Source organism: Cryptomeria japonica, chromosome 1, assembly GCF_030272615.1.
Source record: "Cryptomeria japonica chromosome 1, Sugi_1.0, whole genome shotgun sequence".
NCBI classification, from domain to species: domain Eukaryota; kingdom Viridiplantae; phylum Streptophyta; class Pinopsida; order Cupressales; family Cupressaceae; genus Cryptomeria; species Cryptomeria japonica.
Window position 1 is genome coordinate 688,164,823 of NC_081405.1, and position 25,668 is coordinate 688,190,490.

General features: G+C 35.0%; 2 protein-coding genes across 2 annotated transcripts; both read left to right on the forward strand.

Moving 5' to 3' along the window:
• Positions 1-5,277: 5,277 nt before the first annotated feature.
• Positions 5,278-20,988, forward strand: LOC131072478 (mitogen-activated protein kinase kinase kinase 17-like). Its single transcript, XM_058008641.2, has 2 exons — positions 5,278-7,190; positions 20,810-20,988. Exons 1-2 carry the CDS (start codon positions 5,660-5,662, stop codon positions 20,986-20,988), a joined length of 1,710 nt encoding a protein of 569 aa, XP_057864624.2. The 5' UTR covers positions 5,278-5,659.
• An 881-nt stretch (positions 20,989-21,869) lies between these two features.
• Positions 21,870-23,439, forward strand: LOC131072477 (mitogen-activated protein kinase kinase kinase 20-like). The gene has a single exon (XM_058008640.2). It carries the CDS (start codon positions 21,913-21,915, stop codon positions 23,437-23,439), a length of 1,527 nt encoding a protein of 508 aa, XP_057864623.2. The 5' UTR covers positions 21,870-21,912.
• Positions 23,440-25,668: the final 2,229 nt, after the last annotated feature.

The window sequence follows — 25,668 nt, forward strand, 5'->3', positions numbered from 1 at the left end:
TAGTTGATGAGATCGAGGACCAAGATTGGATAAATGAGATGGAAGCCTCTATGGGGGAGAGGGTGGCAGACTATGTTCAAGAAGAGAGTCGTCCAAACTCCCCAATAAGATGGAAGTTGTTCGAAAATGCTTAGAATGCAAATAGTGTAAAGGTCAATAACATACTCCTATGCAGGAACATTCATCTGACAACCGACAAAGACATTCTCATTTGGAATGCATCTAAATCAGGGAGTTATAAGGTTAACTTGGGTTATGAGCTACAAAGAAGGAGGCAAAAAGATGGTGATTGGCCGACTACTTTATGTTGGGACAAATGGATGTTACCTAAGGCGGGGGCATTTCTTTGGATTGCTTTGCACGGAAAAATCCTTACTAGTGATAGATTGAAGTTAATAGGTATTCAAGGGCCCAACAAATGTTGTCTTTGCAAAAATGAGAAAGAATCAACAAATCATTTGTTGTACAATTGTCCTTTTTATAGGAAGTGTTGGGATTGGTTGCAGATGCAGCTTCAGAACTATATGGTTTATAACGGATCCTTCAAAGATTTCATTCTTGCTTGGCCGATAGGGGGCAGATCTTCAAAATGGTGAAGTTTGTGGATTTCAAGTCCTTCTTTGGTAGTGTGGCACGTGTGGAAGGAGAGAAATAGAAGGATTTTTAGGGAAGAAGAGCTAGAGGTCAATATTCTAATCAATAAAATTCAAGGGGCCATAGAAGAATCAATTAATGACAAGATATTCGGTAGCAAATATAAATATTACTCAAAGTGGGATATGGAAATGAAGCAGGTGTGGAAGTTTAAATAGAGCAGCAATCACACCCAAGGTGTCAAGTCAATAGCTCGAAAAAAGGTAAAATGGAAGCCTCCCCCTAGTGGATGGAAAAAGATGAACTTCGATGGTGCTAGCAAAGGAAATCTAGGTTTATCGGGCTACGGAGCGGTTATTAGAGATGAGAAGGGTAACCTTATAGGGGCGGTTTGTGGCCAAGTGTGCTTTGTCTCTAACAATATAGCAGAGATCACGGCTCTAGAGGAGGGACTTAAATGGGCATTTGCTAACGGAGTATCAAAGGTGGTGATTGAAGGGGACTCAAAAGTGGTTCTCAATGGCATCACCAGCAAGCGCTTTATGAACTGGCGGTTGGATATTTGGATCCCAAGAATTTACGGTTATCTTCAAAAATTCAAAGACTGTCATGTTCAACATACATTCCATGAAGGCAACCAAGTTGCAGACCTCCTTGCTAATCACGGGATCGATAATTCTCTGCCAGCCGTCTTGTCGCCTGCAATCACAGTTAATAGAGATCTTCATCAGAGATTACTAGAGGACATTGCCCACATCCCAAAGTCGGGCATTGGTTAATCGGAAGGTAGAATTGCTCTAAGGATAAGAGAACATACACTCTTATCTGACGGGTCACATGGAATGGCAGACCCTCGACATTACATCCAACATTTCATAGCTCGTGAATTTAGAAAGGCCGAGAGGGTTCTAGTTCCAGCTGATCATTATAAGTAAGAGAAGTTAGTCCGGAATGAAGCATTTTGCATAAGCAAGATGGTTCACAAGTTTGGTTTGAGTTGCCTTTGCCACAAGGAGACGTTGGAAGTACAGTGCTAAAGCTTATTTGATATAGACTTTGAAGGCCAGATCGCTATTCAGGGAATCCTCGATGATGCATTCAGTGAGGACCGACACTAGTGCGACGGTTTTTTATATGAGATTATCCTGTGCCTATTGGTGGATGTTTTATCGTAAAGGGAAGCTTGTGTGGAAAAACTGGTGGGCTTCGTTAGGGAAGAAGATATAGAAGCCGTTGGGGGTGTAGTGTTGGAAGTGGAGGAGGAATGGGCCAGTATTCTTGGGCCATATTTCAATCCCCTGGTTTTTCTTTCTGATAAGAAGTGTTTGGATCCGTAGGACAAAATACGGCTTGCTGCTGAAGCAATCAGAATGAGGAAGGAAGAATTCATGGCGGAGGCTTGAGAGGTCTTCAAAGTGGGAGTTAAGAAGACATGGGACCTTTCAGAAGGATGATGTTGCAGGAAGATGGTTGGCTGTCAGAAGGGAGTGTTGACAAGGTGGCGATCATAGGCATGCAGGTGGCCACCGTCCTTAGGCTTATGTAAATAGCTTTTATAACAAGCTTCTGTATCTATTTTGAAGTATGTGGTGGTTTTGAGAAAATCTTTCTATGTATGTCTCCTTTGGATTAATATAGGGTGCTATCCCCATCTCGATAGCACTTGCTGATAAAAAAAAAATGATTAAATGATTAGAGATAGAAATTGAAAATGAATTTATTTAAATAATAAAGATTATTTAAACTGAGGGATTAAAACATAATTAATTAAATAATAAATATTTAATTAATAATTAGAAAATGGTTTAAATGATTAAATAATGATAGAATTGAAATAGAAATAATTAGTAAGATGATGAGGAAATATGAAATTAGAAGAATAAGATTAATTAACTTAATTAAAGAATTATTTAATCAATTAGACGAATAATTAGCACATGATCAATGAGATATTTTTAGGTGTCTAGAATAATAATAAATAATAAACTTATTAAGTCAATAAATACATATTTTTCTATAAGATTTTAAATATTAATAATCTTATATAAATTAAACACAAATTCAATATATATAAATTAAATATAAAATCAAAATATATAGTTAAAATAATTAAAATAAATTTAAACTTAAATTAAAAATTAAAATAAAATAAACTAATATAAAGTCAAAATATCAAATTCTGAATATTAACAACAATAATAATAAAATTAAGAATAAATAATAAATTTATTACGCTGATAAATGATTAAATTATAAAGTAAATATTCTTTTAATTTATTAGAATTTAAATATTCATAATATTACATAAATTAAAATACAAATTCAAAATATAATTATGTTAAAATAATTAAAATTTCAACAAGATAAATAATTATTGTTAGATTAATTTTAATAAATTTTAATTATTATTTGCAAATTCATAAAAATATTAATAATTAAAATAATTTTTAAAATTAAATCAAAATTAAAAATTGAAATAAATGGTGGAGGTGGGCTCAATTGGGTCGTAGATGAACATTTCCTTAGTGGTGGTAGATTGTTGACACTAACTTTGAGTTGGCAACATTCAATCATTTATGAATCATACAGTTTCATTAAGATTTTGTTAGACTTCCCTAGCCTGAGATGAATTCACTTAATGCAAAATTTGGTACCTTAATGCTATTCTTTTCAAGAATATGTGTGAGATGAGCTATTTTCTTTTTAGGCAATTATTCTCATCATGACCAAATTTCTATTAAAAGGCACAATTTAACATTTTCCTTCTTAGACTTGTCATATTTTGAGGAAGAGGATTTAGAAGTTGAATTGAAGGCTATTAACTTATGATCTTGTTTCTTCTCTTTTTGGTTCTTTTGTTTTTAAATTTTTTTCATCAAAACTTTTTTGATATTTAGTGTCATAATTTGTAATCAAGCTACGAGACTTAGGATGTTTTATAGCACTCATTTGAACCAAATTATCCTACTCCATTGTGAGTTCTTTAGTACAATCATTGATATTTTTTAGGTGCATCTTAAGGAACTTAAATACTAGAATGAAGTGTATAAACAAAAAAGTAAATTGTTTAGACCAATTTTAGAGATATTACTTAAAATTAATTGTGTATCTTTCAAAGGTGGTCAATAAGATTCTCAATATTTCATCATACTTATTATGCAATTTAGAATTTTTTCTTTAAATATATGTAATTATTTTGGAATTATAATCAAAATAATTATAACATGTGATTACAAGAATTGTTAATTGATCTATTAGTACATAAAAGATATATTCTTTTCTGTGTAGAAAAAGAAGACATAGAAGTGTAAGAAAGAAGGCACCAAAGCCACCCTCTTTGATATACTCTATGTATAGTTATAAAAACTTGTACCAGATAACAATATTTTTAGGGCTTAAAAATGGTAAAAAAGTAACAAATGGACTTAATATAATTTTAAAAAATAAATATGTATAGCTATGTTTAGCTCTGCAATAGATTTTAAACACCTAGTTGTTTGTAAACAATAGAGATCTAGAGTCTAAGATGTGACCAGTCAAATATTGAAGTAACACTGTCTAGCTTCAATTTGTAATATCTAGAAAATGTTGACAAAGTTTTTGATTAAAAATACGATGGCTAGAAAATACACATCACCAACTTTCCATTGCTTATGTATTTGTAAAAAACTAACATTGTGGCAAAAAGTTGTGCAAAAAGAAGAAATACCCCCTTTAAACACAAAATGGACTAGGTGGTGGTCCTTAGTTGATATCGTTGATGGGAAGTAGTAGATTGGTGATGGCTTAGTTCATTAGGTAGTCTTTAAGAGTGTGGAGGCAACAAAGGACCCAAGACACTTAAATGATTTGGGTCTGACAAATTTGACACATAAATGTAATTAAAATCAATGTAATATTTATATACTAATCTATTTACTATAACATTAAAATTATTAAAATATATTAACACTATTTTGATATAACTAATGAAATCATTCACTTGAAAAATAAAGTGTATATAAGTAGAATCCATTTGTTTCTATAAATCAATTATAATCTCGATAGATTTGACATCAATCAAATTAGATTAGATTTATAACAAAAATGTTTTTTTTTTGGTTATATTTTATAAGATTTGAGCTCAACAATATCTAAATGCTCATACTATAAATTTTATCATTACACACAATGTCTTTTGACAATTTATTAAAAATTTAAAAAAGAATCCATCATAATTTTCGTGAGAGTTGAATTGGATTCGAAAAAAGTAATTGAGATTATCAGATAGGAAAAATAATCTACCTAAAAACAAAATTAAGCTTAAGAAGAACGAGCAAGGGAAGGCGAGCGTGACTTATGCGGCGTCTATTGAAGCATGTATGTGCCTCTTCAACCTCATGTGTTGAAATATTAAAATTCTTTCTACGACTTACCTATTTCTAGTTCAATGACAACACAAGTTACCATCGTAACTGTCACAACCAAATCACGATGACGTTACTTTAAAAAAAATAGTTGTTCCATTCATCCATCCTCTGAATCGGGGAATGATTGCAACATGCCAATTACAAGTTGCTTCAAAATCCTTTTCCAACATTTGCACGGGGAAGCCAAGTCAATTCATGTGCAGCAGTCGCGAGCAAGTTAACAACTAAATCGACTTGATGAATATCATCATACAATGAATGGTCCACAAATTCGGCGGCCCTTACAATCGCATCTTTTGGTTTTTGCTCAACATTACTGACCTTGTGTCAAAGGGAGAGACACCCCTTTTAACTGCGCAACTTTTGTGATGCGAGTGGAACAAAATAAAACTATTGAAAGATTTTACAGCGAGCAGGCACGTTCAGCTCACGAGTCGCCTTCGCGACCCAGACTGTATCTCCTCCGCCGAAATCCAAACGAATCTTTGCAAAGTCGCACGTGTTAAATCTAATATGATGCTTTTCCACATGACTTTTGAACGGAAATTAGTTGCTCTGCGTTTCATGCTTTCCATGTCCCATCCATTCAACAAAGCCTTTATAAGCAACTCCCAACTGCCTTGTTACCCCATCACAGGATTCAGAAAAGATCGGCCATGGGAACCAAAAGCAACACTGGCAGATGGTTAAGGGGCAATACTATTGGAGCTGGAGCGTTTGGCACAGTTAGCCTTGCCATTGACAACTCTAATGGCGAGCTCTTCGCAGTAAAGTCCATGGCAGCGAGCTCTGTTTCTTGTTTACAACATGAATTCAACATTCTCAATTCTTTGGAATCTCCATACATCGTGCGCTGCCTGGGGATGGAGTACAGCAACGAAAATGGTGTGGAGTTGTGTAATTTGATGATGAAGTACATGCCAGGCGGCAGCGTGGGAGATCTGCTGACTAAGTTTGGCGGACAGTTGGACGAATCAGTGATCAGAAGCTACACTCGCGACATCCTCCGTGGGTTAGATTACCTCCACAGGCAGGGGATTGTGCACTGTGATATCAAGGGAAAGAATGTGCTTGTGGGAAGCGGTGGAGTTGTCAAGCTTGGTGACTTTGGATCTGCGAGGAGGACAGAGGAAAAGGGGCAAATAAGTGTTTTAAGGGGCACCCCATTGTGGATGGCTCCAGAAGTGGTGAATCAGGTAGAGCAGGGGCCGCCTTCAGATATTTGGTCCCTCGGCTGCACCGTGGTGGAAATGGCCACTGGGAGGCCGCCTTGGACCAACGCATCGAACCCCCTTGCAGCCTTCTATCTCATCGGTTGCACAGACGAATTGCCCGAATTGCCTGCCTGTCTTTCGCCTGAAGGTCGGGATTTTCTGGACAAGTGCTTCCGGAGAGATCCGAAACAGCGGTGGACCGCTGCACAACTGTTGGAACATCCTTTTCTCTCTCAGATCGACTGCTGCTCTGGGACAGGGGCGAAAAGGGCTCCTCTGTCTCCCACCAGTACTTTGAATTTTGGGAGTCCTGATTGGGATTCTTCTGCCTCTTCTTCTAGTGTACCAATTTTGTCTCTGCCCATTGCGAGGCCTTCTGCGGAAGCTGAAGCAGAGGAGGAGAAGGAATTTGTCAAGAGGCCTTCAATTTCAGCCAAGAACAGATTGGCGGTATTGGCCGCTAGAGGTGAGCGGCCTGATTGGTGTGCAAGCCCCCAAAGTGGGGACTGGATTATGGTGAGATCCAACTCCCCTTTGTCAAAAACTGGAAATAGCTTCGTAGAGATGGAATGCAATTACAGGTTAGAACGCAGGAATTGGGAAATGGAAAACTGTGTAACGTCAGCCGTGGAGGACTCGGAAGCAGGGGTTTATTGTAAATGTGAGCAGCCTTCAAAGGCAATAACAGGGATTTGGATTGTTGATCAGGCTCATGAATTGTATAGAAATTATACTAAATTTCATGACAGAGCAATAGGAAGAGAAAATATGTGCACTTCTGGTACCAATCATTGTGGTCCCTGTTGTTTAGTGTTTTTTAATAAAGTTTGCCCCAAAATATCTGTAAGTGGGCAATCATGCATCAGCTTTACTACTGAGATCCCTCATGATATTATTTCACAACAATTAATAGCAATTCATATGATTTGGCTACACGCCTGTGCATTTTTTGGTCTACGAATTCAGTTGCAATGTCTCTGTTTCATTTTTGGGGATTTTTTTTGGCAAAGCTTAAAAATCAAAACAACACTAAAAAAATTTCAAAGACGGAAATTAATCGGGAGATCCTAACTAAAATCTAAAAGCAAGGTAATTTATAATTAAAATAAATATTTTCTTAAGAAGCCCGTAAAGAAACATGGCCCTATTTTTAACCATTACATTGCAGGCTTAATGAAGTTCAGCAGTAGGTAGTTATAAGATGTATTGTCTATCTGGATAAAACGGATATTTTTTATATTTTCAATTCTAACTAATCAAAAAATATGATTAGATGAATATTGATTGTTAGATATATGTTAGGTACCGAGATAAAACTTCAACCAAATTATTCCCTCTTGAATGTGACACATACACAAACGTGCATTTGAATCATTCTCAACTAAAGACCAATGAAATTAATGCATTCTCAACTAAAGACCAATGCAATTAGTTGAATCATTCCTAACTAAAGAGCAATGGAATCAGTTGAATCATTCCCAACTAAACAAAGACCAATCACCAACCCCATTATTCCATTTGGGCTCGACACTCTTTTCAAGAAAGTATAAGTGCATAAACACCATAGTAGGCTATGAAAAGCACATCTTATATGATTAAGAAAAAGGTTAATATCCCTAGCCTCGAGTGGTGAAGAGGCAATGAATAAAAATAAATAAAATAATGCGAAACAATTTTCTTGATTGAAATTTTTTTGTCATAATGCATAATTGATAATAGTGATGATATATGATCATGAAGAGCATTTTTATTATAGAAGTGGTGTAGGGGAAAGGACCTAGTAGTTGAGAGCGTTTCAATTCTTGTGATAGAAGTCGTTAATTTAATACCCCATACTTGCTGATTTGATGTCCAACTTTTGTACACATTGCACCAGCAGTAGTATGATAAGTACCAATAAGTGAATGAAATATACTTTTTGTTGTGAAAAGTAACCAATCATGTGACGCCACATCCGCTGCACAAGTATTGGGGCCCTTTTGCACACCTATTGGTCTCACTTTTTTGGGGGGCTGTTTTGGACACCTTGGCAAAAAGCATGCTGATGTGGCATCATATTTGATGATGTGGCCTTGAAACCTTAGTTATAAGCAGGGGACTTGCCAAGTAAGTTGCTGTAAAAAAATCGGAGTGTTTTGAAATTTTCACGTAAGATTTTGAGAAGCGCGAAGTTAGGGTGCACAACTACTGGGTCCTTTCCCCTATTAAGGAGCAAATTTTAATGGTAATTTTGTAGAAGGTGTATTTTAACATTCTTTTAGTGTTACATATTGTGTTTTATTTATTTGTTTAAAGTTATTTTTGGTATATTATTATAGTTTTATTAGTATTTTGATGATTATTATTATGATAATGTATAGATAATTATTATGAGAATGTATAGATAAATTTTATAATATTGTGAATTCTTATGAATGAATCTATGTTATATTTATCTAATAAATTGAGTTTCTTAAATAAACATGATGATATGATAACTAAGATAAAAAAAATATTATATAAATAATCGATTAATTTTATACATTTATAATAAGTTGATGTCAAGAAGTATTATTGGAGGTGTTGAGTAGAGAGAGATATGAGAAAAAATAAGGTAAATAGACAAGAAAGAAATATGAGAAAAATAAAAATAAGTGGATTATCTTACATAGATATATTAAATTGAACTATTACAAAACTAATATCAAAACTTAAAATTAAATTCAATCTTATTAAAATTGTATAAATATATATTTATGCTAACTACAATTACATGGAATTAAATTTGGTATGGCTTGTTACTTAAAAAAATTAATATATGTATGTCTACATCCCTATATGTTTTGAAACCCCTATATATATAAATTTAATTGTTTGTTTACAAAACTCAAACAAAATATGAGAATTATAAAAACAAGGTACAACCATTATAGGCTACATACCCAAATAAGAGGCCGCAAATCCACATTGGGCTTTTGCAACCATAATGGTGGAATTCATAGCCCCAAAATGGGGTTGAACTCCACCCCTTTCTAGGTGTTCTACTCTTTACCCTCCAATTTTTTCCCCTCTCCCCCCAACGCCTAGTTCTTTTGGCTACAACTTGGATTTTACCTACAAAAATGGAACCAATGAAGATACAAGAAAATAGAAAAGAGAGGAGAAAGGATAGTAACAACAAAAGGGAAGTTAGGTTGGGACATCCTTAAAAAGTCATGATTAGAAATGGTTAGGGTTTCTTTATCATTATTATATTAAAAGTTGTTACTAGCACAACAAATTTTCTTTTAAATGTTGGAGTTTTATAAGCATGCTAATATTTATTTTTTATCAATAATAGTTGGTATTCAATTTATTAAGATCGAGATTTTTAGCTTGGATCGAACCAGGCGAGGCTACAAAAAGGGAGCCACCTCCCTAAAAAGAAAAGCAACAAATAACAAGACACGTAAACAAATCAAACTTACAACATGTTCAGTTTTGCTTCACCTTTAAAATGTGATCGATGAAGCATTTTGCAAGACCCCTGCTTCTTTAACTTCTTATATCTCTTTACCTTCACTACTTGTCAGCGATCATTCCACTCAGCAACACCCTATACTTCCCTCATGGAATCATCATGAGGGAGTGTTGGAGTAATTTTAGGACAATTATCTATTTATTTATTAATTAGGTCCTTTGATTTCTTTTTCACTTAAGCTAAACTTAGGTGCTTTATTTTATCTAGGTGTTATGCTTTTTTAGTCTAATTCCACTTAGAGGCACTTCTAGTTAGCTTTTTTAGCTTGTAGTTGAGCTTAATTTAGCTCCTACTTTACATTGTTATAGTTCTTCTAATTTTAGGATTATATGGCATCTCTTATTTCTATAAAGCAAGTCATTCATCCATTGCAATTTAACCTTCAATATTGATTTTATTATTATTTTGTGCAATAATATAGAATTCTCTAGTTGTTATAGAGCATACAATCTTTTCTTTATCTATTTTGTGTGATAAGTATTTTGCTTGTAGATGATTCTTGGCTTCTATAGTTGATCATTAACTTCTACATGGTATTATCTAGCTTTTTTGTCAAGTTCCTATCTGCATGCTTGAGGGATCCAATCTAAGGTGAATTCTATATGCTCTATGAGCTCAAACAAAGGTTACCATCATGTCCACAATGTTGGAAAACCCCAAGATTGATAGTTGTTTCATCAAAATCTGAGCAGTTTTTTTTTAAAGTCTAAGTGCTTTCACATTGTGGGTACAAAATTATAACACAGTAAAGTACTTTTATACAAGATGTTTGATCAGATTCTACACCAATCTTTCATACTAGGCCTCCAAAATCATCCTTCAGTTTTGCACTTCTGGGGCCCCATATCTTACACATCTAGACTCCTTTTTTTGACTTCCATACATTATTGAAAAGCTCTCAGAGTCCTCTATTAAGATCCCAGGTCCTTTTCTGTAGAATTTTCACTAGGTACTCAAAGATCTCAATCTTGTCCTTTTCAGGTTCTTTCTTGGAAAATATGTAAATTTTTTTTTTTCTTTCTTTCTGTGATTCAAGTTGATTTTTTGGCATTGGGAGGATATATATTGTTGTATTAGTCCATTTTTATACTCTATTTTAATTTTTCATGGATCCAAATCATATTGCACCCCCTACTCCATTTAACTATCATAGTTGGAAACAACAAATGGAGATTCACGTAAAACACCAAGGGTTATATAGAGTGACCATGGGTATAGAAGTTGAGCCTACATGTGTTGATAAAAAGAGAAAATGGTTTAATGGGTGTGATGAGGCTTTCGGAACATTATGCATGTCTATCTCTCCATATCTTCCCTTTCATGTTGACTCTTGCATAACACCCAATGAGATCTAGACTACATTGAAGTCCCTATTTGGAAAGCAAGATGCATTGAGGGTTTTTTAGTTGGAGAATGAGCTTAAATTGGTTTCAATCCTAATGATTTTGATAAAATCCAATAATTCTTCACCAAACTCAAGTCTCCTAGATTATAGTTGAAGCAGTTCAAAATTGAGAAGGACTATCAATTGATTCTCTCTATCCTTGCCAAGCTTGGTCCTGATTATTCGGTTTTTATTTCTACATTTTATGCCACTAGAGATGCTCTTGGTACTAGTTAAACCATGCCTTCACTTGATGATTTTGCTTCTCAACTCATGCGAGAGAAAACCAAGTTGGTTCATATGAGGAGATTGAAGTCTTCCAAATCATAGGCTCTTGTTGCTTTCTAGAGTTCCACAAATCAGAAGGCTTCACATGGAAAAGGAAAGGAATAGATTTGCATAGGGATTCCAAGTCACATGAGTAGCCTAAGGACACACAATCACATGATTCTTCAGATTCTTCTTCCTCTTCCAAGGGGTCATTATAAAAGAAGGATAAGCCGAAGTGTGCATATTACACTAAGCCAAGACATGATGAGCATCGATGTTATGCAAAGAAGATTGATGAGCTAACACATCATCTACAAAAGCACAATATTCAACCATCTTCATCTAGTACATCTTCTTCTACCACTTTAGAATCTGGACATACTGGGTCTTCTTCTATGACTCATGGCAAAGATAAGATGAAGGGCCATGCTCTATTTGCATCAACACATTCACAGTCCTCTAAGTGGCTTCTTGATTTAGGAGCTTCACATCATATGGCATCATCAGAAGGTATGTTCTCTTCTTTTGAGAATCATGCATTTCCACAAATTTTGATGGATAATAACACTTACATAATTGTTAATGGGAGTGCTTCTACTGAGGTTGATGGTGGAATATTTTAATGTTCTTTGTGTCCCTACATTGTCGTCCAATCTTCTTTCCATCTACCAGATTACTCATAATGGGATAGGCAAGATAGTTGAGTTCACCCTTGATTCAATGCTCATCAAAGATTTGCATAGTATAGAGCTTGTTGCAGTTGCCAATGTTGATAATGCAACATGGTTGTATGAGTTCTCTCATTTTGCTCCCATTGAGCATGCAGTTTCATTGAGTAGTCCTATCTCTCATGCATCGAGAGTAGATCAAAAATTTGAGGAGAGATTTGGTCACCTGAACCTATGTGTGTTTTAGTCATTTGTAGTGGTTCTTGAGATGTTTTTTGATCCTCCACCACCCCTACTTCTTTAAAGATCAGTTCAGTTCAATAGGTTGATTGTTCCCTTTTAGTTTCAACCGAGTGGGATGAGTACTTGCCAGATATTGCAACATTGTTTGATACATCACACACTCTAGAGATTGGGGACATGATTGAAGATATTGCATTCCTCTTTGATGGTAGTTTGAGCATTCTTATCATCCCATTTTCAGTGCCTTCAGAGATTGTTCATTAGGCATCTTCATAGTTGTTTGGATTTTCTTTAGTTGATTTGTCATATCTTAATTCAGACAATTGGATAGTTGAGTAGTCTTCCATGGCACACATCCAAAGACTATTACTTCCATCTCTTTTCATGGAATTGTTTCAGCTTTGGTTGCTTGACTTGCTTCTTCCTAAGGGGAGGAACATGTTTTGTCGCTCTTAGATTTCCATCAACATACATCCTCAAGCCTTCATCTTCAACATTGGAGCTTCTTCATTATGGAGGGATACATTGTCTCTCCTTCTCTCTCTTATGGGGGAATATTTATTGTCCTTATGTGACTGATTCAGTACTTAGAGGGCCACTTGGAGTCCTTCATCTTAATCACTTGTAGTACCTTTTTTATTTCATTGCATCTCTCATTTTTGGAGAGGGGATTTTTCCCATGTGTTTTTATCCTTTTCTTTGTTTAGAGAGACCTCATTGGTGAGTTGCATTGCTTTGCATTAGTTCGTACATGAGTAAATATAAACATGGCTAGCAAGAAGGAATTTGTAGGACACTTCAAAGTGTCAACCCATACAAAAAATCAATTGGTCCAATCTAGGATTTAAAAAAAAATTATTCATGAACTAGCTCCACATGTCTCTGAGGAGAAATCCAAAGTCAAAGAGAATTCTAAGTTATTAGGTGATTGTTCCATATTTAATTCCATTTTTAAATTGTAATTTAGAAAAAAATGGGTTGTTTGCCATCACTTTTAGGGATGCCTATTGTGTGGTTCTTTTTTAATCTATACATTTATTTTTTTACTCTTAAGGCATTATGTCAAACAATTCACTTGATTTGTTTGGGTTTCCACAATTTAATAAATTATTTACCAAGGAACCTACAACTATATAAAATTTCTTAAACTATTATGTTTCTATTTTTAGGTGAACATCCATACCTTACTAAAAGCTCTCATTCGATCAGGAGTAGGGAGTATGCTAGAGAATGCAACTAATCATTATAAACTTTTTGATGGCACTATTTAAGAGTTTATAAAGTTTGTTCATCAATTCAACTTATGTTTATTTTATAGGAATCATATTCCATAAAATTAGAATCCTTGAGGTATGATATCAAGTTCATAATTTTGGGGGGGCTTCTATTTTCTTGCATATATATCTAGGATGGTAGTTGCAATAGCATAAAAATACATTTTTCTATCCACTATAATCCAACTAATCCCCCTATTTCAAAGTTCCCATTTGTCAGTACACATAGGGAGGGTGCTAACAAAGTTGAGGAATCTAGTTATAAATCGTAGACGAATTTGGATGAAGCAATGTGATTGCCACATGAGAACATCTATGCCTTAGTGTATATGCAAAATCTTTTATCCATGACTAGAAGTGATTTATCTTCATAAGAAAATTTTCCCCTTTTTTGAATCTAATCTTAAAAAAATAATCTATCAAAGAATACTTCATTTCATTCCTATATATTTTGCTAGATCATTGAGATTGATTTGATAAAGTAAAAAAAGAATAACTTCATATTTTAGAAGAATTGTGTTACTTGTTAATGCTAATGTCATCTTAGAATGTGCATGTAATGCCCCTCCCTTGATCAGACTCTATTTAATATAGTTTGACTTTGGTTGACTCTTTTTGTTGTTTATGTAGCTAGATGATACTCTATGTTGTGATGACTTTTATCATGATACTATGCTATGATGTTTTGGATTTAATAAATGTTGGTTATGCATTATATCTTTATGGATGTTTAGATGTTAGATTTTATGTTTATGTACCGACCATGGACTGAAATATTTACTTTCTGTATGAGATATATCATGTGTTCATTTTCATGTATGTGTATGATTCTATATAGGGTGTGAGGGGAGGATCTTTCATCACTCACTTCGGAGGGACATGGAATGTCACAACTCTCCTCCACTAGTGTGCCTACAAATGTTGGATATATGTATGTATGTTTTCTCGGTGATGCAGGACTATAGGTATAAGGCATCGACTCCACTTGGCTTCACAGGTCTGAGCATGCCTACATTATCCTGATGGAAGTTGTGGAGATAGTCATAAGGCCCATCAACATTACCCTTAGCCTTTCTCGATTTTAGAGCATAGTTTGTTGCCATTTGTCAACCTAATCAGAACACCACTTGGGCAATTACCTGATGCTTTGGTATGGTGTATGTGTCTATTTAGGTGTTAAGTTTGGGTTATTATTTTATGTGTTGAAATTTAATTATCGATTTATTATTAAGCTACTTATGAGTAATAAATAATTAATGAATATGTATATATATGTATAAGGGTATTATAGTAATAATAATACTTGGTTAATTAATTAATAAATAAATATTAAGGTTTTAAATAAATAATTAATATTAGTATTAAATAAAAAGCTTTATTAATTAATGGAGTTATATTTTTTATGATTAAATAAATTTAATTGGTTATTAAATCTATGTGTTTATTTAAAAAATTTGATGTTTTAGGGGCACCACATTTCGTGCTATGTTATGTTTTTCTGAAAAAATAGGACCAATAAATGTGGTGCCCCTTTTTGAAACCCTTAATCTCCACTATTTTCAAAACAAATTAGTAGTTGAGAAAATAGATTCAAAGCACTTCAATTTTTGTTCTTGTTGCATCTTCAAATTTTGAGTGCACCTATCTTCAATTTCTCTTTGAAGTTCAAACTTTGCTGATTTCAGAAAAAGAAAAAAAATGTCGCATCTTAAGACCCGTTTTTGGTCCCCCATCTTTGTGCACTTACCTTATGTGAAACATTGCATAATAAATAAATATTATAATTATATTTATACATTATTATGAAAGGTGTAGAACACCTATTTCCCAACACATCAACTAGAATCCAAGAATATGTGGTATGAAGAAAACCCAAAGAGCCCTCATCTACCCCCTAAAATTTTCCCAATGTATCTCCTATAGCCTCAAAACAAGATTCAAACCAATATTGCAAAATAAGATTTTTAAGTCTTACCCAAATAGGAATCTCGTTGAAGGATTTTGAAACAGGATTAAAATTTGGATGTCATGGTTTCAAATTTATAACAAATGCTTATCGTCCCAACTCCATTGATATTCACATAGAATATTATTCCAATCCTAAAAAATTATCAAAAACTACTACAAAAAATCCCTAAACCCCAAGAAAAATTTGAACATTTCCTTCTAGAATAGAGCACTAGAACTCAACATTTCATTAATTGAGTACTCCTAAGCATCGACAAAGACCTTTGAAAGTTCCTATCAAACACAAAGATTCAAAAATCTTTTCATATATCAAGTCATCAAAGCATACCATGGGCTTGACAAACATTGGTTCCTTTAATTTGTTGCCCTCATTCTTTCTACCCTTGACAAGTTACACGTTCCTCTACTTCACCTCTCCTTATTCCATTCACCCATTATCCCACTCTTTCCACCCATGTTGCATATTCAAAGATATGCCTCCATTGAATGAAGGAATTGTAGTGAGTCCTCATATTCAAAACCCTCCCTGATTTGAATCAGCCCTAGCTACCACAACCAAGTCGCAGGGCCTCCCTTTCCATTAAGAATCAAAGTAGGTAGACATAACCTTGCTAGAGGAATGATGCCATGAGAGAGAAGACGCTTCACTTCTTTGAAAAGTAGACAAAAATCTAACAGAAGGCCGCCTAAAGCTCAATGGGAGAGCCTAGTTGTATAAGAATGTTGTTGTTTAAAAAGTAAACATTATTGTATATAATTTATTTTTATTATTTTTTAATTAGATGATCAAGTATAGTTTAAATGAGCAACACATATGTATCTTAGATAAAGATCATATTGAAATAGATCACAAAATAGTCATCATGCCAACAAAAGATTCTACACATTAAAAAAAACTAAATAGAAATTATAACATATATCTAAACTTCTACAATCATAATGACAATGATTGGAGAGTATTTAAATACATCATAAATAATCAACTAACAAAGAGCACAACAATCTAGTCACAAACTAGTTACAAAAGAGAATTTACTCCAGGATCACTATTTAAGGAACAACCAAAGGTATTAACTATATGCGTAGGATTGATACTAGTAGGATAGTCAATAGGGTGTTTTTATTTATTTATAAATCCATTTTGATTGAATAAATATTTAGTTAAAGTGGAAAGTTTTAGAATATTTTGAAAAATGATGAGGTGACTGCCAAATAGGCAACCACATAGATAGTTTAGGCAAAAGGGTTTTAGGAGAAACTGTTTCGCTTGAAAATCTTTTGCTCAAAACTATACAAGTAAATTTTGCATCAACCCAATATTTTGAAATGAAAAAAAATTGAATTTGAGTTTTGGTTGAAACCCTTTCACTCAAAACCTTGTGGGCCATATACAGGCCACATGGTTTTAGGCAAGACCCTTTTCATTGAAACCTTTTTGGCAAAAAATATTTTGATAGAAATAAATTAGCTGAATTGAAGTGTGACACAAGTTTGTGATTTTACCTAGCTCATTCATCATATGCATAAAATGTATTAAGCGCTTATAAAAGAAACAAAACATGTCTAAATAGATGACCTCATGAGAGATTGCAAAAATGTCTTGTTAAGATATATTTGTGGGTGGTATCATGGGCGTCCTTAATGCTATAGAGTTGTAAGAGGTAGCTATGAGTACTATTCATTAGTTTGACATTAAATCTTGATTAGGTTTAAAGTGTAGGGGAGATGTTATCCATGTGAAGAGTAAAATTAGAGCATATCAACTAAATTCAAATTTGACTAGGGTCTAGAAAGTATTGGAGAAAATTGCCAAGTAGTGAAACTTCTATAAAAGTTTGAGAATCACATGCTTGTAGGTGTGGGTGATAAGATTCCAAATGTTGGGGGATCCTAAGAATATTTCCATGTACAAATGTGAGGGAAAATAACTTAAGAAGGGCAAAGAAGAGGGGTACCCAAAGATTTCTAGCATGCTTGTTCAAGCAATATCAAAAGACATGTTTAAGGGATTCTAGTTTACTACAAAATGGACATGTTAGAAAGAAGTGGAAGAAAGAGATGTGAGCACCAATGAGATGTTTAAAATGAAGGATTTTCTAAGCTATGAATTAGGATCTTGCATCAACAATGGATTTGTAGATTTCCAGTAGTAAATCCTATTCTATGTAAAGTAGTTATTTTTGCAATTCTAGAGTGAATTGAGGTGAGACAAAATGGTGATAGAAATGATAAGCTAATTGTGCCTCCTTTTAAGTGGAAAGAACAATAGATTATGAGTGTTGGAACATTTTCAATACTTGTAGAAGTCGTGTGGCTATGTATAGATAATAAGTTACAAAGCTTAGGATGAACAAGTTGCTAGATATTAAGAATCGTATGTTTGTCGGATGAAGATAAATTATATTAATTTTTAAGATGTTGCTAAGGTTTATAGTTGAATTTTGTAGGATCCGAAATATTTTTGATGTTTTCAAGTCACTTTTTATAAATGTGCTTACCATCAAGCTATTGGATGAGACCTAGAGTTTTACCATCCAATTAGATTAATATTCTACGAAATTGGAGAGGAATAAAAACTATACGATTAGACTAATAGATTGATCATACCAGATAAATCTCCTAGAAGTGATTTGTTAGGCCTTCCAAATGGAGTTAAAGGGAATAGAGCCATGAGTTTGAAATAATGAAGCAAAAAGATGTTTATCTCTCCAATTAACTAAAGCCCAAGGATATCATATTGAAGAAGAAAGGAGGTGGTATATTTTACTAAAGTATAAAGAAGGCAGTTCATAACAAAATGTTTATTAGTTGAGTCTCCCTTATGAGTTGTAACTAACCATTTAGTCTAGTGAGGAAAATACCTTGAATGGATAGATCAATAATTCCCAAACCATGCTTATCTTTTGGTTTGATATAGTGAATACAAGATGTGGAAGGAAGGCCACTTTCGTTGCCCTACTTGGCTCATATAAGGTTCTTAATTAGTTGAGTTAATTAATTAAGGAAATTTTAGTAGAAAGCCAACATGATCACATATAAACATGGCTGGCGAGAAGGATTTTGTAGGCCACTTCAAAGCATCAAGCTATAAAAATAAATCAATTGGTCCAATCTGGGATTTTAAAAATATTTATTCATGAACCAACTCCACATGTCTCTAAGGGGAAATCCAATGCCAAAGGGAATTCTAAGCTATTTGGCAATGGTTCCATGCTTAATTCCATTTTTGCGCTACAATTTAAAAAAATATGGATTGTTTGCCATCACTTTTAGAAATGCTTATTGTGTGGATCTTTTTTTTATCTATATATTCATTTTTTTACTCTTAAGACATCATGTCAAAAAATTCACTTGCCTTGTCTGGGCTTGCACAATTTAATAAATTTTTTACCAAGGAAGCTACAACTATATAAATTTTTTCAAACTAATGTGTTGCTATCTATAGATGGATGATCAGGATTAGGGAGTATGCTAAAGAATGCAACTAATCAGGTAGTAAACTTTTTGGTGGCACTAGTGAAGAGTTTGTAAAGTTTGTTCATCAATTTAGCTTGTGTGTATTTTATAGACATCATATTTCATAAAATTGGATTCCTTGAGGTGTAATATCAAGAAGTTCATAATTTTTTATGGGCTTCTATTTTCTTGCATATATAGCGAGGATGATAGTTGCAATAACATAAAAATATATTTCTCTATCTAGTATACTCCAGCTAATCCACCTATTTCAAAGTTCCCATTTGTCAGTACACATAGGGAGGGTGCTAACAAAGTTGAGGAATCTAGTTATGAATCCTAGATGAATTTAGATGAAGCAGTGTGATTGCCTCATGATAACTTCTATGCCTTAGTGTATATGAAAAATCTTGTATCCATGGAGTTGGAAGTGGTTTATCTTCATAAGAAAGTTTTCCCCTTTTTTGAATCTAATCTAAAAAAAATAATCTATCAAAGAATACTTCATTTCATTCCTATATATGTGCTTTCTTTTCTATTAGATCATTGCGATTGATTTAATAGAGTAAAAAAGAATAACTTCATATTTCTGAGGAATGATGTTACTTTTTAATGCTAATGTCATCTTAGAATGCGTGTTTTGTTTCTAGACACACTCAATAATAGAACTCATAAGTAGATCTTCAAATTATGACCTAGTATTTAGCTAGAGCTAAACTATTTTTATTAGATGATTAAGATTTTAGTTAATCCAACCAATCAGCTTTAAATAATGGCTTGGTGAAACATTTAGAAGAATCAGATGAATTTTGTTTGTGCTACATCTTGAATGTTTATAAATTTTCCTTGTACTTAAGAATTTTTCCTTTTGAGGACAATCTTGCTAGATTTCATCTATTTTTCGCTTCAAGCCACAAAAAAGAAAATAACAATTTTTTTTTTAATGCAAATTATGTTAATACATAATGTTTTGAACCCTACAAATCAAAATCTACTCTATAAAACCAAATTAAATTATTTTACTAATATTTGAAACAAAAAGTATAAAACTTCACAATTAAAACATTTCCTAATTTTTCATTCAAATTAAAATTGAATTATAATCAGTTGAAATTGAAGTAATTAATCACCTATTAAAAACTCTTTCAATAAAATAATCTTCGGAAGGAAAAACTCCGAATAGTTAGGAGACGGCGGTACAATATTAAGTATTTATGAATTCTGTATTCCAATGAAAAAATATCTTCTCGAAACAAAAACTCCGAAATCCTCAAATTTGTAGACACGTGCAGAAGATGGAAGCGTCATCAAGCGTAACACATGACGGCTGTAATCCACATCGGAGTCGTTAATTGCCTACATTTAGTGCTGGCCTGGATTGATCTGGTGTTGCCACCTGTATTTGACCTCTCTTGTGATAATAACCCTGTTAATTTTGACAGCCAAATCCAAGCATCAAGTTCTAGAGGGGCAAGCTTGACTGTTGCCAAAACTTTTATGAGTTTCTTTAAAGATAAGTCCTTAGTCCATTGTGATGTGAGGACTAGTATAGCTAGTAATTTAACACGCTTTTTCTAATCTGCTTAAGTTTACAAGCCTCCAAATTCAAAGGGAAACATAAAAACACGTTGGGAAAAGAAAACAATAGAATTTAGAACACCGCAACTGCGTAAAATTGACGGCAAGGAGGAGAAGAAGAAGCAATGGAAGGCAACGACCGTAGCCATGCGCGCGTAATGTGCATGCGTTGAAAACGTCATTTCCTACGTGGCAATTCTACGTCAAAATGAGGTTTTCTGCTGGCAGGTAATTCCAACTTTTCCGGTGCAGGTAATTCTAGGAAATTTAATGTGAGGCATCAACGACTTCCCTTCTCTGACCGCCTCGTAACTTTCGGGGAAGGTGGAAAGAAGTACAAGCGCCTACGCCTCTTATGTTTTCTTACATTCTACGAAATGGTCAACGCAAGATTGAATTTGCTAATGGCGACCTTTTCACATTGGATTTGATAAACAACGGAAACTTTACCATTGCTGCAGGGTTGACTTTACCCTAACGTCTTAGGCATAGGTTTTTTAGATGGAAACTAAGCATTTCAAGTAAATGAAATTTATTTCTAAAATAGGAAAAATAGTGTTCAAACAAAATTAGGGGCTATTGAAGCATGTGCTGCTTTTCACGAAAGAATTGTTCATGTGTTGGAATATTAAAATTCTTTCTACAGCCTATTTCTGATTGAAAGAAAAGACAAGTAATTAAGGTAACTATCATAGCCAAATCACGGTGACATAAATTGAAACCAAATATTTGTTCCATCCAACTATCCACTGAATCGGGGGCAACTTGTTATATAACAAGTTGCTTCAAAATCCTATTCTAACACATGCGCGGGGAAGTCAATTCACGTGCAGAAATTGCGAGCAAATAAACAAGTAGATCGACTTTGAAAAAATGAAAAAAAGCAAGTAGATCGACTTGATGCATTTCACCTTACAATGAATGGTCAAGAGATTGGGGGTCCCCTACAGTCTCATCTTTTGATTTTTTGCTCACCGTTGCTGACCATATGTCAAACAAAAAGACCAATGGAGAAACGCCCGTTAAGTGCACAACTTTTCTCATGCGAATGGAACAAAAACAAACTATTAAAAGATTCTACAGCGAGCAGGCACGTTCAACTCACGAGTCGCCTTCACGACCCACCCTTTATCTCCGCCGGCGTCATCTCTTTCCATTCATAGAATGCCGTCGTTCATGAATCTTTCCAAAGTCGCACGTTCTAAATCTAATCTAATTTCATCCATTTCCTCACGACATTTCAATGGAAATTAGATGGCGTACGTTTCCTGCCTTCCATGTCCCATTCATTCAACAAGCTTTATAAGCAATTCCCAACTGCCTTCTTCTATAACAGAATTCAAAAGAGATCGACCATGGGAACCAAAAGCAACGCATGCAGATGGTTAAGGGGCAGCACTATTGGAGCTGGAGCTTTTGGCACAGTTAGCCTCGCCATTAACAACTCTAATGCCGAGCTCTTCGCAGTGAAGTCCATGGCAGCGAGCTCTGTTTCTTGTTTAGAACATGAATTCGACATTCTCAATTCTTTGGACTCTCCATACACCGTGCGCTGCCTGGGAATGGAGTATAGCAATGAGAATGGTGTGGAGATGTGTAATTTGATGATGGAGTACATGCCAGGCGGCAGCTTGGGAGACCTGCTGAGTAAATTTGGCGGACAGTTGGACGAATCAGTGATCAGAAGATACACTTCTGGCATCCTCCATGGATTAGATTACCTCCACAGGCAGGGGATTGTGCACTGTGATATCAAGGGAAAGAATGTGCTTGTGGGAAGCGCTGGCGTTGTCAAGCTTGGTGACTTTGGCTCTGCCAGGAGGAAAGAGGAAAAGGGGCAAATAAGTGTTTTAAGGGGCACCCCATTGTGGATGGCACCAGAAGTGGTGAATCAGGTAGAGCAGGGGCCGCCTTCAGATATTTGGTCTTTGGGCTGCACTGTGGTGGAGATGGCCACTGGGAGGCCGCCTTGGACCAACGCTTCGAATCCCCTTGCAGCGCTCTATCGAATAGGTTGCACAGACGAATTGCCAGAGTTACCCGCCCGTCTTTCGCCTCAAGGTCAGGATTTTCTAGACAAGTGCTTCCGTAGGGATCCCAAGCAGAGGTGGACCGCTGCACAGCTGTTGGAACATCCTTTTCTCTCTCAGATCGACAGCTGTTCTGAGACAGAGGCGAAAGGGGCTCCTCTGTCTCCTACCAGTACTTTGGATTTTGGGAGCCCTGATTGGGATTCTGCCTCTTCTTCTAGTGTACCAATTTTGTCTCTGCCCGTTGCAAGGCCTTGTGCGAAAGCTGAGGCAGAGGAGGAAAAGGAATCCGTCAAGAGACCTTCATTTTCAGCCAAGAACAGATTGGCGGCATTAGCCGCTAGCGGTGAGAGGCCTGATTGGTGTGCAAGCCCCTCAAGTGAGCAGTGGATTGTGGTGAGATCCAACTCCTCCTTGTCAAAAACAAGAAATAGCTCCGCAGAGATGGAATGCAATTACAGGTTAGAAAGCAGGAATCAGGGAATGGAGAGTTGTGTAACATCAGCTGTAGAGGACTCGGAAGCAAGGGAGTTTCATTGTAAATTTGAGCAGCCTTCAAAAGCCATAACAGAGGTTTTGATTGTTGATCAGGTTCCTGAATTGTATAGAAATAATACCAAATTTCATGACAGGGCAATAGGAAGAGAACATCTGTGCCCTTCCGGTACAAATCATTGGGGTCACTGTTGTTTTCTGTTTGTTAATAAACATTGCCCCCAAAAGTCTGTAAGTGGGCAATTGTGCTTCAGTTTTATTACTGAAACCCCTCGTGATTTTATTTCACAGTTAATATCAATTCATATTATTTGGCTACACGCGTGTGCATTTTATTATTTTAGGTGGTCCAATTAATGTTTGTGTTTCATTTTTGAAGATTGTTGGGCAAAAATTTAAAATCAAAACAATGCTAATTTTTTTTTTAAGATGGGAATTAATCGAGAGATTTTAAGTAAAATCTAAACGCAAGCTAATGGTGGAGATTAAGGGTTTTAAAAAGAGGAAGCATACAAAGTGGTCCTATTTTTTTCAGAAAAACATAACATAGCACTTGGTGTGCTCCCTCCAGTGAGAAATTAGCTAACACCATGTAGTTTATGCCAGATTTTCAGCTAATTTTTTAATGAATATGTGATTATTTTACTAATTTTCAAAGTGGACACATCCTAAAAGATGGAAATTTGAGCAATGCTCCCCCCTAAAATTTGTGATAACTAATCAAAAATCAATTCTTATTTTTTAATTTTTTTGTGTAGAATGGAGTCTAGTTTCTAAAAATGTAATTTGTTTCAAATTTCTATGAACGAGTAAAAATCTATGCCCAAAATATATAACATGTTGGTTTTTGAAATAAAATGGACATACTAACAAAAGAAATTAGAGATGAAGACCTCAACATAATCAAAATGAGAAAATAATTATATGGCTGGATAGTTAAGAGAGAACTTGACAATGTCAAGGTGTTTATTTTTGTTTGCATCGAAACACATGCAAACCTAATGGAGAGCATGAACAAAAAATTGAGAAAATTTTGCATGTTTGCTAAAAAACACATCTTAGCCCTAAGAAGGATGTCCAAGCCTTTGGGTTGGATGCCCAAGGCAAACAGGCTTGGGTTTTCCCAAGGTAGTTAATTTGGTGCATGCCAAATATGGTGTGTGCCAAATATTCCACGTGCCAAATATGGCATGCGCCAAATTTTTAAAAATGTAAATTTTGCATTTGGCGTGTGCCTTATGTGCACACAAAATGTATTCCATTGGAAAATTTTCAATCCCTCTCTCTCTCTCTAATCGATAATGCAATATCTACATGAAATATAATATTTAAGTATAAAAAACTTATACTTTAACTTATATTTTATGTATATATTGACAGGATGTTTGAGAGTGGTTTCAAATCTCTAGGATTTATAATGTGGATTCTAGTTTTTAGAGTATTTTGAGCTTCGTAACATGTCAAGCTGAGGAACAACCTGATTATCGAGCTAGGATTGGAGGGGAGTTGAGGAACAACCTGATTATCGAGCTAGGATTGAAGGGGGGTCAGTCAAATATTTAAAGAGGATAGCCCCACCTAAGTTCGATGGTAGACCATTGGTGATAGTGCTGAAGCTTGGGTAATTGAGATGAAGAAGTATTTTGAGCTTCGTAACATGTCCATTAAAACTAAAGCCGTATGGGCTGCTTATCAGCTTACTGGAGAAGCTGCGACATGGTGGGACAATGAGAAATCTGAGAAGAAGTTACAGCCTGGTGATATTACTTGGGAACTATTTCTGCAATCATTTAGGAAGAGGTGGCTTCCTCGGTTATTCTTCGATAAGAAGATGACTGAATTCCAGAATCTGATGCAGGGTAGTATGGCAGCTACTCAATACTGGGAGAAGTTCACCAATCTCCTAAAGCATGTTCCACAATACCAGATGGATGAACAATTCCGCATCCAGAAGTTCATCTTGAGTTTGAGGACTCACATTGGATCAGAAGTGGATATTCATAATCCATTGACTATGAAAGAATTATTTGAGAAAGCAACTAAACAAGAACATAAGTTGCAGTAGTTGGCAAATTTTTGAAAGAATGTGAATACCAAATCGGGTTTTCGAAATAGGAATTTTCAAAATAATTATCATCAAAAGGGAAACTGACATACGAGGAATATAAAAGAGGACCTAACACTCAAGAGAAAGGAAAAGTGAACCAGGATGGAAACAAGAAAGTGAATTTAGTAACACCAATTTCACTAATCTCAATACTAGGCAGAACTTTGACAGGAATAGATCAGGTGGACACCTAGGACCTAAAGATGGATGTTACAATTGTGGGGGAAATCATTATGCTTCAAATTGTTCACATCGTACCACTGCACAAAGAGGATGAAAACAACAAGGAGCTTCACAACATCTGATTCATGCAGCGGTTGACAACCGCCAGGCTGATTTTTGGGCTTCACCTATCCAGATGATGGGTACGCTTTTTGGTCAATCAATTTCTATTTTGATAGATACAAGAGCTACCGAATGCTTTATTGATCTGAAAGTAGTTTCTATATTATCTATTAGCCCTAGTTATATGTCAAATG